The sequence below is a fragment of the Sceloporus occidentalis genome, unplaced genomic scaffold (genome assembly GCF_023333645.1).
Source record: "Sceloporus occidentalis isolate IW3139 unplaced genomic scaffold, rSceOcc1.0.p SCAF_94, whole genome shotgun sequence".
NCBI classification, from domain to species: Eukaryota; Metazoa; Chordata; class Lepidosauria; order Squamata; family Phrynosomatidae; genus Sceloporus; species Sceloporus occidentalis.
In genome coordinates, this window is record NW_028317074.1 from 1872058 (window position 1) to 1884251 (window position 12194).

The 12194-nt window shown below is 37.6% G+C and overlaps 1 protein-coding gene across 1 annotated transcript; it reads left to right on the top strand.

Annotated features, from left to right (window-relative positions):
* Window positions 1-3247: 3247 nt before the first annotated feature.
* Window positions 3248-10799, top strand: LOC149284378 (chromobox protein homolog 7-like). The gene is made up of 6 exons (XM_089496796.1): window positions 3248-3316; window positions 4614-4657; window positions 7387-7452; window positions 8256-8322; window positions 8794-9118; window positions 10642-10799. The coding sequence occupies exons 1-6, from the start codon at window positions 3248-3250 to the stop codon at window positions 10797-10799; spliced, it is 729 nt and encodes a 242-aa protein (XP_089352922.1).
* Window positions 10800-12194: the final 1395 nt, after the last annotated feature.

Below are 12194 nucleotides of genomic sequence, written 5' to 3' on the forward strand. Positions count from 1 at the left end.
ACAAATCCCCGGGACTTGATGCGTACATGGCAGAGTTCTACAAATTATTGTCAGATCAGATTACACCTCACCTGTTAGATCTCTATAAGGAAATTCTGCCAAGAGACAAACAATGTGGATTTCTGACTCATCGCCGCACTCTGCTAGTTCCAAAACCTCACAAAGGTCCCTCATTGATCACTTCTTGTAGACCTATTATGTTGTTGAGCCAGGAGATTTTGACTTTGATCATGGCTTTTTTTCCCCTGACGGCAGAACTCGAAGTAGCTTAATTAGGGATCAAGAATAGGAAGGTTAGGTAGAAGGGTTGAACTTGATGGAGTTAGGTCTTTTCTTCAACCTTATGAACTATGAACTATGGCTAAAATGCTAGACTTTTCTGAATGAAAATCCATCTCAAAGGGGATTTGTTCGGGGTAGTGGGTATATGTGCTGCAATAGGGTAGCGTGACCACATCTGATCAGAATGTTGACATATCAAAATGATGGTCCTAATTTTTGAAATTTGGTTAGGAAAATTTATAATAAACCAGGTACTAAACTGGAAGGTTAAAGGTTTGGATTAAGTTTTAGGATGGAAAGTGGAGTACGTCAGGGGTGCCCCTTTTCCCCATTGCTCTTTACTATGTGTTTAGATTGCTTGATTAGAGCACTGTGTTTGACAAAATCTGCTAGGCTTTATCTGCATACTTTCATATAGCCACCAGGGCTACATACATTGGACAATAACTGGGTCCCACAGTACATTGACTACCTGGGTGTCTGACTAACTAAGGCCCCAAGGGCTCTGAACTATCAGGATTATACAATGTTAATAACGATCTGAGCTTAGGGGTTGGATGTCACTTCACCTGACCTTTTCTGGCCAAACTGCTCTTATCCTCTACATGTATTGCCACTTCTCCTTACTCAAACAGATATACATCTACTTCATAATACATTTATTTGGAGGGACAAACCACTCAGAAAAGGATTTTCAAAAGTACAAGCTTCCGGGTACCACCTGGATTTAAACTTGCCCAACATAAAATACTATAATATGGCAGCCCTCTTTCACTATGTGGATTGGATCTCCAATTAACCTATTTAACAATTTAGATCAGGCTCTCTTTCTGCATATTTAACTATACTCCTTACTACATACTTCCTACTCCCAGATCCTGGACAAGGTTATTCAAACTCCTCTCCTTTTTACAACTATAAAGGCGTGGAAAATGTTTAGAATGCAGCTGGGTCTCAGCTCGTGCTGTTCTCTGTATGTCATGGGTGGGTAACCCAAAGTTCCAGGAGGAGAGTGCTCACAATATTTTTAAAATATGAAGGCTCGCGGGTTTGACCACATTTGATAAGGTGGTGTCGAAAACCACTAGGAAAATGATTATGTATGCAGAGTGTAAATCTGCTTTCCCAGGTTTGTCCATACCTATTTTACAACTTCTTCAGGCAATGAGCCTTGTATCCCAGGTATTGCAACGCCGCACAGACAAGAATTGTTCTAACTCATTGCATATGCTCATCACACAATCCTCACGTGTATCATATTCCACTAGATTGCTATATGCATTGCTTAAATCTGAAACAGAGGTACAATTGTTACCCAGGGGTCTGCACACCTGACTAACGCATATCCCAACCCTGGGAGTGATTGATATTCAAAAGAATATTGCAAAAATCTGATAGTTAATACCCTCAGCTACATATAGTCACATGTATCTTAAGTTGGGGCAAGCTTATGTTGCTACGTGAGATATTTATACACAAATGACAATAAAACGTAACTTTGAATTGACATCATTGGGCCCTTGGTGAAGATGTTGTGGACCGATGAGATACCAGTTGGAGGGAGGGACCGGGATTGTTTATTTCATTGTTACTTTAGTCTGCTTTTTGGAAAATTGAAAATGAATGGCAGATAAATGCTGAAATTAAACTGTTGCATTACTGCTTTTTTTTTGTGGTACCGTAAAAAAACTGTTTTTGTTATTGATACATTTTCTTTGGCATCATAATGTACTGGTTATATATATATATATATATATATATATATATATATACAGACTTACTGTCTGTTTAAATAATAACCACCTGATTATAAAAACACACCATTTTTTAAATAACATTTTAGTAGCGCTAATCCACAGTTTTAATGAATATTTGGCATATAGGATGAATGAATATTGTTAGATCTGGGAAATGTTCTTATATAGGTGTGTAAATGGCATTTTCTTACATTTTGTGATGATTCATGTTTAATTACATTTATTTATATTTAGATAGCTTTACAATCAGGGCCCTGCTCTCTTGGGGAAGTGAAACAGTAGGAGTGGACTGCTTGGACGAGGATGAGTTCAACCAGTATATGATTTCTTTGTATATAATATATAAAGATGTAGTCATACTCGGATATATATATATATATATATATATATATATATACACACATATACGCATTATTCTTATTCTACATGCTTTCTAATACACATAATAATAAGGTAAGATTCTGATTCAAATTTTTTTCTAATTGAAGGACAATGTTATATTTTCTGGCCAGTTGGATATTTCTCTGGGAACAATATGATGGAATATAGACTCTTAAAGAGTGGTATGGAAACAATATTTGATACATTTCTATGTATACTAGTAACCGTCTTCACACACTTTAACATAGCAGATTTAGAGGTTGATACTAAAGAGACGATTACAATAACTGAACACAAACGCCAATTGCAATACTCAGCCATTACGAATTAGGACTGACGTGTTTCATAAGGACGTCATCTCCCGGTGGCTGGGTTACGAACTGCTCCGGCTCCAGTTGCAGGGTGACGTCAGCGCGGGTCAGGTTGGCGTGCACGAGGCGAAGCGCGGCCACGAGGCAGCAGTACATAATCTGATGCTGCGCGCTCCCTGAAAATGTTGCGCAGGTTGTAATGCGAAGGGGAGAGAGAAGAGGCTGTGTCAGGGTGACAGCGGCTGGCTACTGATAAACTGCACGCACATCTAATCCAATTGATCCAACTACCTAATCTGGACAGCATCGCTTTACACGCAGGCATTGTACTGAAGAGCCACAGCATTTGGACTTTGGGGTGGAGGTGGGCGTCACATGTGGAAGATCTTGCAGAAGCAGAGTACAGAGAGAAGCGGTGTGCTGCATCAGAGAATCGCTCATCAGCATTGCAAGGAGGTTTCGAGAGCCAGGGTTCTGGAGACTTCTTGGCACAGAGATAGAACTCCGGAGGTTGGCATGGAACTGTCTGCCATCGGGGAGCAAGTGTTTGCAGTGGAGAGTATTCGAAAGAAGAGGATAAGGAAGGTAAGTGGGGGCGTGTGCTTGCTTATTCTCGAAGTCAGAGCCGAGAGATGGTATTTCAGGAATGCAACTCCCAATACCTTTAATGTAGATGAGTTGTAGTGCAGTAACAGCTGGACGGTGCAGTGCTGCCCCTTAGACATGCTATCTGTGGTTCTACAGGTGTTGTTGGACCGCTACTCCCATCACCCAAATCAAGACTGGTTTAGGATGATCAGAGTTGTTGCAACAGTTGGAGGATGCTAGTGCTGTGGTCCTCTAGATCCATTTAGACTTCGGTTACCCCAATCGATACTTGATGCAAGAAGTTCACAAATGATACTCGCGATTATTAGGTGATCACATAACCTGGCGCAGCAGACAATCCCATGTAGCTCTTGCTGCCAGTGGTGGGCACTGTTGGTACCGCGTTTCCTGAGTGCCGCATAGCTAAAATCCTTCATTTTAATCTGATGTGTTTACTCAAATGCTCGTGTAAAATGATTAGCATTCTCTGCTTACACATCAGATAGGGACACATATTATCTAATTCTAAATGATAGTTCTAATTATATTTAGCATCCTATTAATATCATGAAAAATCCAGCGATCCAAAGAAAAGAGAGCAGTTATTAGCTCCCATGACATCATCAGAAGCTCTGATATCACGGATTGTGTACTGCATAGATGGTAGTAGATCTGATGAATGGCCTTGTCTGTCTTGTTGGCTTCACCTTCACCTCTATAAAGAGCAATAGCAAAATTAGAGTCATGTGTCTACTTTAGTGTGCAGTGTAAATGAAATATGGTAACATAGGCTTGAATGCCAAAATATATCACCAAACCAATCAAATCAAAATAGTCTTTAATATTGCATTGGTGATCCATTTGTTGGTGTTTTGCATGGTTTGTAAAGCCTCCTCTGGATGACTACACTGGTTTAGGTTTTTTATTTAATTTAAATGATTATACATTGTTTAAGTAATTTGCTGTCAGAATTATAGATACCTTTTTACTAAGCCCAATTCTGTAGTTAGCATATAGCGACTGAGCTGCTAGCATCACCATATGATTAGAAGTTGCTGAACTTTGGCACATACTTCATTCCAATTAGAGGTGTGACATCATTCTGCTTTTGGTTGTACTTGAGGTTCACCATTTGGTTTCCCAGATGAAAATGATGCAAATTATTTGGATAATAGGTGGGCTTTATTATAGATACTGTAGGGACACATACCCGGGTACTAATGAGCAGATAACATTGTTTTCTATCCATAATCAATTGCATCTTCTAATTGTTTCTTTTAACTGATCTATCCAGGGTAAAGTGGAATATCTTGTCAAGTGGAAGGGTTGGCCACCAAAGTAAGCACAATTCTAGTTTCTCTTTTGATTATTTTTCCATCCATTTATCTATCTATCTATCTATCTATCTATCTATCTATCTATCTATCTAATCTATCTGTTTCTTCAAAGGAGGAAACATCTGCTTGTTGATTTTTAATAAACTAAATATTTGCCTGTGCCTGTTATTCTGTATTCATCTACTTATATACAATATAAAAATTGTATACATTATGCAATTTATACAATAAAAAATTGTAAGCATGTGTTTGCATTTCGTGCCAGACATCATCATGCCTCTGTTTTTATTCATTGACACGTATGTTTTCTGTCCTGCATGTACCCGATTACATGGCAAATTTTGCTATAGGCATGAATGTTGACTTTAACTGTAACATTTCTCAGTCCAGAGACCTGCATTTAGCTCTTTCTATAGCAGCTCTATGATTGAAGTGGTTCCATGCTCAAAACAGAGTAGTGGTTGCCCAGGTGATGAGAGAAGGGGCTTGAATTCTTGTATGGAACACTAGGTGCCGATCAGTAAAATTTTGTGAGTGTGGGAAATTTGCACTCCAGTGCACATTCATGCACATATTATAGTCAGCTGCCATAATTGTTAATTCAAGGATCACAGACCAGGACATGCTTTTAAGGCGGGCACACTGGCATATGATTTCATAGGTGCTGAAAGAATGTAAATTACAGTGGTTTTTACTGTATTCAGCAATAAAAAAAAAATATTCTTGCCTTTCTATTGTCTATGTTTATTTAAATTTATAATTCTTAATAGATTTTTAAATGCAATGATTTTGTGGCTTGAGAATGTGGAATTAGGGACATTTATATATGAATCCAATCTGCTGCAGTTCTGTACAAGGAGGGGGTTGATAAACCAGAATAATGTGCATTGTGAGATCTGCATTTTTGGACTGCAATGTCAGAATTGCCTTCTAGAACATACTGTAGTCTAAAATAGCACATCTGTAATTTTGAAGACACTGGAATAAGATGGCTGGTCCTTCCATTCTATTTTGAGGATATAATATTATCATTATTGAGAGATTGCTTGGAATGCATGCATTAGGGATTTCCTAATCAAAATGAATTAGATTGTTAAGATTTGTGTTTTGAAGGAACTGTAAGGCGAAGGTGAATGTGTTTAACTGCACAATATTTAGGCAGGGAAAACAAGAGACGGAGACTGCAGTAAGATGCACCTGCTTCGCTATGCCTCTGCTTTGCGCTGCCTGCTTCTAGATAAGAACTGCCTATTGAATACGTCTTGTTTATCACCTCTAATCTGACCGGAGGAGTGAGAACTCAGAGGAGGGGGGGAGCAGAGAGAATGACGCATGAGTCATATGTTCACTTGTTTACTTCTCCCTGTGCTGCAGTGTGCGCAAGAACAGCACAGAGGTGTGCACGTTATAACCCATTTGCTACCTTGAAGGTCTGCAGAAGCAGTTATATAACCTTCTTGCAGCAAATCGGTTAATTGCTGTCAGCTAATATTGTAAATCAACAATGACCTTTTGTTAATATTATATTAAGTTGTTTTTTTTGTCCTGTAAACTAATGTGGATGTGTTACCTGTGCGCACCATTGCTTCATTCCGTACTGCTTCACCATTTTATTACATTAATAACCATTAGAATATTCACCAAGGTCTTTTTGTAAGAGACATCAGTATTATATCATAGACAATATCCTATTATTATAGTTAAGATTTTAAATAGATGTGTTGTAGCAATGTACTTGTTGCTGCCTAGTATTACAACGTGAAAGAGTGTGTATAATATCATGTCTTTTGCATAATAAGGTTGATGACCTTGGTATTTTTAAAAGATTCCATTAAGTACCTTGATTGTGTTCAACAAAGATATGTTTGTGAGCTCTGTTTACGGAAGTAATACTGTAAGAAAGTGATGGTGTCCTCCTTTGAGCTACGCTCGGTAAGTAGGGGTGTGGATGGTGTTGGGGGTTTAATTTGTAAAATTGGATCTGATTGTGTAAAAAAGGAAGGAGTATGCACACTAAGCATTTTGGAACAATTTCATTATTTTTATTGCTATGCACATTAGTAGCCTTGCCCAGTGCAGGAGAGGGTTGGTGTTTCTAGGGAAGTTAACTTAGTTAATTTTCATAGTGAATTAAACCTCGAATGATCTTTCCGAGCATCCTAAAAATTCACAGGATTTACATTTTTGAACACGTCATACAGTTTTTTTTTTATGATGTCTTGATTAATGAAAATTTGTTTTTAGGTGGAAGATCCACATTACGCATTGATTTCCTGGAAAGACGGCCGTGCAGCCTTCACTCCAGGAATGCGAAATGGCGCAAAGGCATAATACTCATACCAGTCAGGTGGCAGAATGATTGTTTTTGAATGTGGATGCCGTGGGTAGCCCATTCCACCCTATATAATTCCATTCAAGATTTATTTAGTAAAATACTGGCATGAAGAAGGCAGTGCTCTTATTTTAGGAACATCAAAATGTCTGCACTATACACACTAGCTGGAGGCATGGCTCAGATAAACATCATTAAAATGTATGTTCTGTGAGGCAGAAAGAGCAATGGTATTGTGATGTGTGATGATAGCTGTGTTTTGGAGTGGCATTTTGGGTAACAAGTGCTATCTTATACTGTCACTACTGATCGTCTTAACAACAAATATATAACTCTTGTACCACCTACCCCTGCCACAGTTTAGGTATTTAGCATTTTATTGATTTCTTGCATCCTAGATACAGCACATGGGAGCCTGAAGAACATATCCTTGATCCAAGACTTGTGTTGGCATATGAGGAAAAGTGAGCATCTCCCCTTTGATATTATTACATCAACAAAACACATGTGATAATGTTAAAATGTTACATCCATGCTATGTGTTGTAACCAGTTTTCCAATTTAATATAAAAACATGTAACCAGTGCAGCCTTAAATAATTCTTTAATACTTCTGTAGGTTACGAGCAGGGCTCTCTCCACCGAATGTATCGGTTTGTCTTAGTCTGTCAATTCTCGTCTTGTCATATCCCTTGAATTTATGTATTGTTTTAAGCGCTGCGTAAACTGTAGGCGCTATATAAATAAAAGATAATAATAATAATAATAGGTAGTGAAGGAATAATTATAAAATTATATTTTTTAACTAGGCCTTTAAATATGTGTCCTTTTACTATTATTTTTTCAATTGTATTTGCAAAAATGTCAGTCATTCACATACTCATCAAACTAGCTGTGTGGTTTTTGCTTTATATGAGTCCTCAGATGATGCATCTTAGTTATTACAGGAAGTAATAAGTGTGGATGAAGCACAACAGACTATGACACACATTCTAAATCATTTTATCATTATCATTATAGTTAAAAAATGACATAATGCAATGCAGGGCAGTTGAAATAAAGACATTCTACTTCTGAGCTCTGCTACATAAATGGCCGCCACCCCAAATGACCACATGAAACGAGAGACTAGGTACATTAAAGGTGATTAAGACTAATAACTATATTGAGATCTAAGTATACTAGTGCAGCATAATTTTACTTTCATGTGTACCATGAAAAGTCTGGTGTGACATTACAGTAATTTCCATTTTCTGTTTGTAATACAGGGAAGAAAAAGAAAGAGCTTCAGGTTGCAGGAAACGCGGCCCAAAGCCCAAGCGACTCCTCTTTCAGGTACAGATTAGGCTATTAAGCACTTACTTTAAACACTGATTCTACACAGGATCCTCACCTGAGATGATTTTATGATGGTCCATATTTAAAGTGAGCAATGTTTTGGCAAAGTTCTAAAGCAATTGCAAGAGCAACCATTGGGATTTTCCTGATGCTTGCTATGCGTTTTGCAATTCACATGATTTAAAGTATTTAATTACATGCCAAAATGATATTTTTTCTATTAAATTAAATCATGGTGTCCAAAATGATCTAGCTGCTTACATGACCTTGCTTTAACAAGTGTTGGCTGCAGCAAACATATGAAGATGTGGCATTGCTTCCATGTGAAAGCTAAATATGCACCTAGACATTATATATATCTATACATATATATGTAATCTACTAGATTACTGGTAGTAAATGTCCATATTAAAGACATTCTTTTAGGTTGGAAGATTAAAGATGTGGGTGTTCTGTATCTTCCTGCAGAGGCTTTATGGCATGGACCTGCGTAGCGCACACAAGTCCAAGGAGCGAAGCCTTTGTTTCTCACTGTCGCGGAGGTTCAGTGGTGGCCTTGGAACCAAACCAGCACAAGCATCAGCAGTGCCAGAGAAAGCCAAGTCCCTCCAGTTCCCACTCAGCAAGCAACGCAAGGGTCGCAAGTTTCTGTGCCTGTCTCGCAAGAAGTTCCTTCGGGTCTCCACATATGAGCCTTTGAGCCGAAGAACTGAATTCTTTGCCAAGGATGATGAAAAAGAAGAAACTCAGGTCATCAGTGACTGGCAAGAGGAGAAAAAAACTGAAGAAGAAAGTCATGAAGGTAAACCTTTGTTATTAACATTCAAAGAGATGTCATATCATAGAATGTTTTGCTGGATCAACATGTTTTCCTTTGCTTCTTAAAGCATGGTATATTTTAACATTTAGAATAGTCTTGACACAAATCCTCATTTAAATTGAAATTTTATTTTTATCATTTTTAATTTGATGTATATTTCATATAGTTGTTGTTTGCTTGTTATTGCTGTCTGTGCCTTACCATCGTTTCTTTTTTAGTACTAAATGCATTGTGTGTATGCCATGGTTCAGATTTATGTTGATTTGAATTATTCTGGCAAGTGCTGGAAGTTTCTGGAAATAAAAATGGTGTTTTTGTTGTAATATTTTTTGTCGCCAGAGAGGGAGCTAAGTTGTCTGTTTAAAAGAATGACATCTTTTCAGCTTACATTCCTCTATTCACTAGTTATTTATTTTTTGAAACATTAAGGAATATTGATTCACTGTATGTGCAGTCAACGGAAAATCTCTCTGCACTTACTTGTTATATACATGCATTGCATTTACTTTTCTTCCCTCTCCCCTAAGATATATAAATATCTAACTTTGACTTAAAGTGTTCATATACAGAAATAAACGTTCAAAGCAAGGAACATCTTCCAGGCAGGAGTGTTACAAAGGGCATTAGTGTCTTCCGAGGAGTCATGCCTCCCCTTATCCAAACACACATGAGTTACAGATTAACACTGCCATATCTGTTTATACTTGGATACCATTATGATGTGCACCGAGCATACCTTTAGAAAAAGATAAATGACACAGCTAATAGAATGTGGGGTATATGGTCAGCATCTTTAATCAGAGCATCATGTAAAGCAAATAGAAACAATGACATTCACATTATTATTAAATAAAATAGACAGACTCTTGATATGAATGATATTTTAACCACCGTATACATTGTCTAAAGTATAATGGAACTGTCTTTGGTTCCAGCACAAACACTGGGCCGGATTCCATCGTAAACAAAAACGTTTTTTTTTCCTTTACCTCCTTCAGAAGGAAAGTAAAACAAACACATAAGTGTTTGTAAAAGAACAGGAGATTGCATACAAAGAGTTGTAAGCTACTCAGGAAGGCAAAGCACAAATAAACTATAAATGTTTATACTTAATAGTGTTTGATTATTTCATATTGAAAACATACATATCTTAGCTGTCAGTTTCTTGTGCTAACTTATATCTAAATAGTACCATTATATTTTCCATGATTGTTATTCCATCTAATACAGGGACCTGCGATCACAAAGAATGCTTCTTTCTTTTGGGGGAATGGTCCAGAACATAATGGGCGCCTCAATTAATTTGTATGGTTTCAATGGTTTGATGTTTCCTTTAAGATAAACTTAAATTCAGTAGGCCACCTAGCATTTACCTAGGAATTGTACATTATGTAAACATGGAAGTGAATGCTGTGCAATTTTTACTTTTGATCTGTATTTGCTTGTCCATCTCTTAACGGATACTATAGACAATGATTCTGTGTTGTTTTTTGCAGATGACGCAAAACCAGCTGCTCCACAGCATTGGCTCCCTGCTCTTCCCAGGCCCAGTGAAATCACTGTTACCGACATCACCTCAAACTCCATTACGGTGACTTTCCGTGAGGCTCGATGTGCAGAAGGTTTTTTCCGGGACCGTGGTGGCGACTGCTAGTTGCACCATCCCTCTGCTGTATCTTTCTATTTTATTCCTCTTCCTTCCTCCTCTGAGATGATGTTTAAAAACTGGGAAGAAACACTAACACTACCAGTGGTAAAACAAACATTTTACATTTCCCTTTCAGAGGTCTGTGTATGAGTAGAGCATTGGGCCCACACTAGAAATGTGTGATCTTTCCAAAGTATTTCTTATGGCTCCACAGATATATGGTGACTTTCCCAAGTTTGCATTATGTATTAAAAATTATGAATGGACCCTCTCCAGGCTATCTCGAAGAGAAGTCTGTAGTCCAATATTATTGCGTTAGGGATAAGTACTATATGACCTTGCTTACTAAGGAAATAATCATATCCTATTCACTTTATCAGTCAGATACACAATCCCGTTACCATTAGATTTCATGATCATTTCACAAAATAAAAATATGGGTTTAGTTTGTGCTGTAATGTGGGGCTGAGCAATCTACTTGTTGGCCTATAACACCAAATATCCTCAGCAATCCTCCATCTATCCTTGGCGAAGGGCGTTGTGGTTCAATAACAACTGAGGGGGCAATAGGTTAGCCATCCATTCCTTATACCAAGGCTTGGATTTAGATAGTTACAAGACATAAAATATGAAATTATGGCAAGATTTTGTAATACATTCATTGCAAAATTTCAGGTTTTACATTTTGTACACTATACTGTAATAATTATCTTTTGTACAGGATTTAGCATATCTGTCTACAACAATTTCTATCTGTCCTAAGTAATATTCATTGCCCAACTCCAAATGCAGGCCATATTATCTTAATCAAGAAGACATTGTGTACCTACACCTGCTCCGTTTCTGTCTATACAAATGCAATGCCTGTTTATGTAGAACTGTAATAATCTAAGCAAACGATTTTTCACACAACACTAAATCAATATACCACAAAAGTAGACAACCAGTGGCTACTTCCAGCTGTCGCTGAACCTCAGTAACAGAGGATAATGGGAATTGACTGTGGATGGTGGATTGTCGCTCACCTATATTTTAATGCAACCAGAAATCTGCAGGAAGTGCATATACCACAATCCGTAATATGGCCTTTGAACTATTCCCATGCTTTGCTACTTTTAGGAACAGGCCTCTTAGCAAAAAAGCAATCATACTTTATGGTTAGGTTCACAACATTATGCCATAATCTATTATAATGGGGATTGTAGAAGAAGGAATCAATACATGAAAGATATCATTGTAGAGCAATGAACACAGGGTAAAGGAACCAATCGGTAGCAGAAGGAATTTTGGTGGATTTTTAAATGATGCACCTTATTTTGCACTAGGGAATGGGATAAATTATCACATCATTATTAATAAAGCAACTGATACAGTACACTTGTGTTTTGAGAAATGTAATGC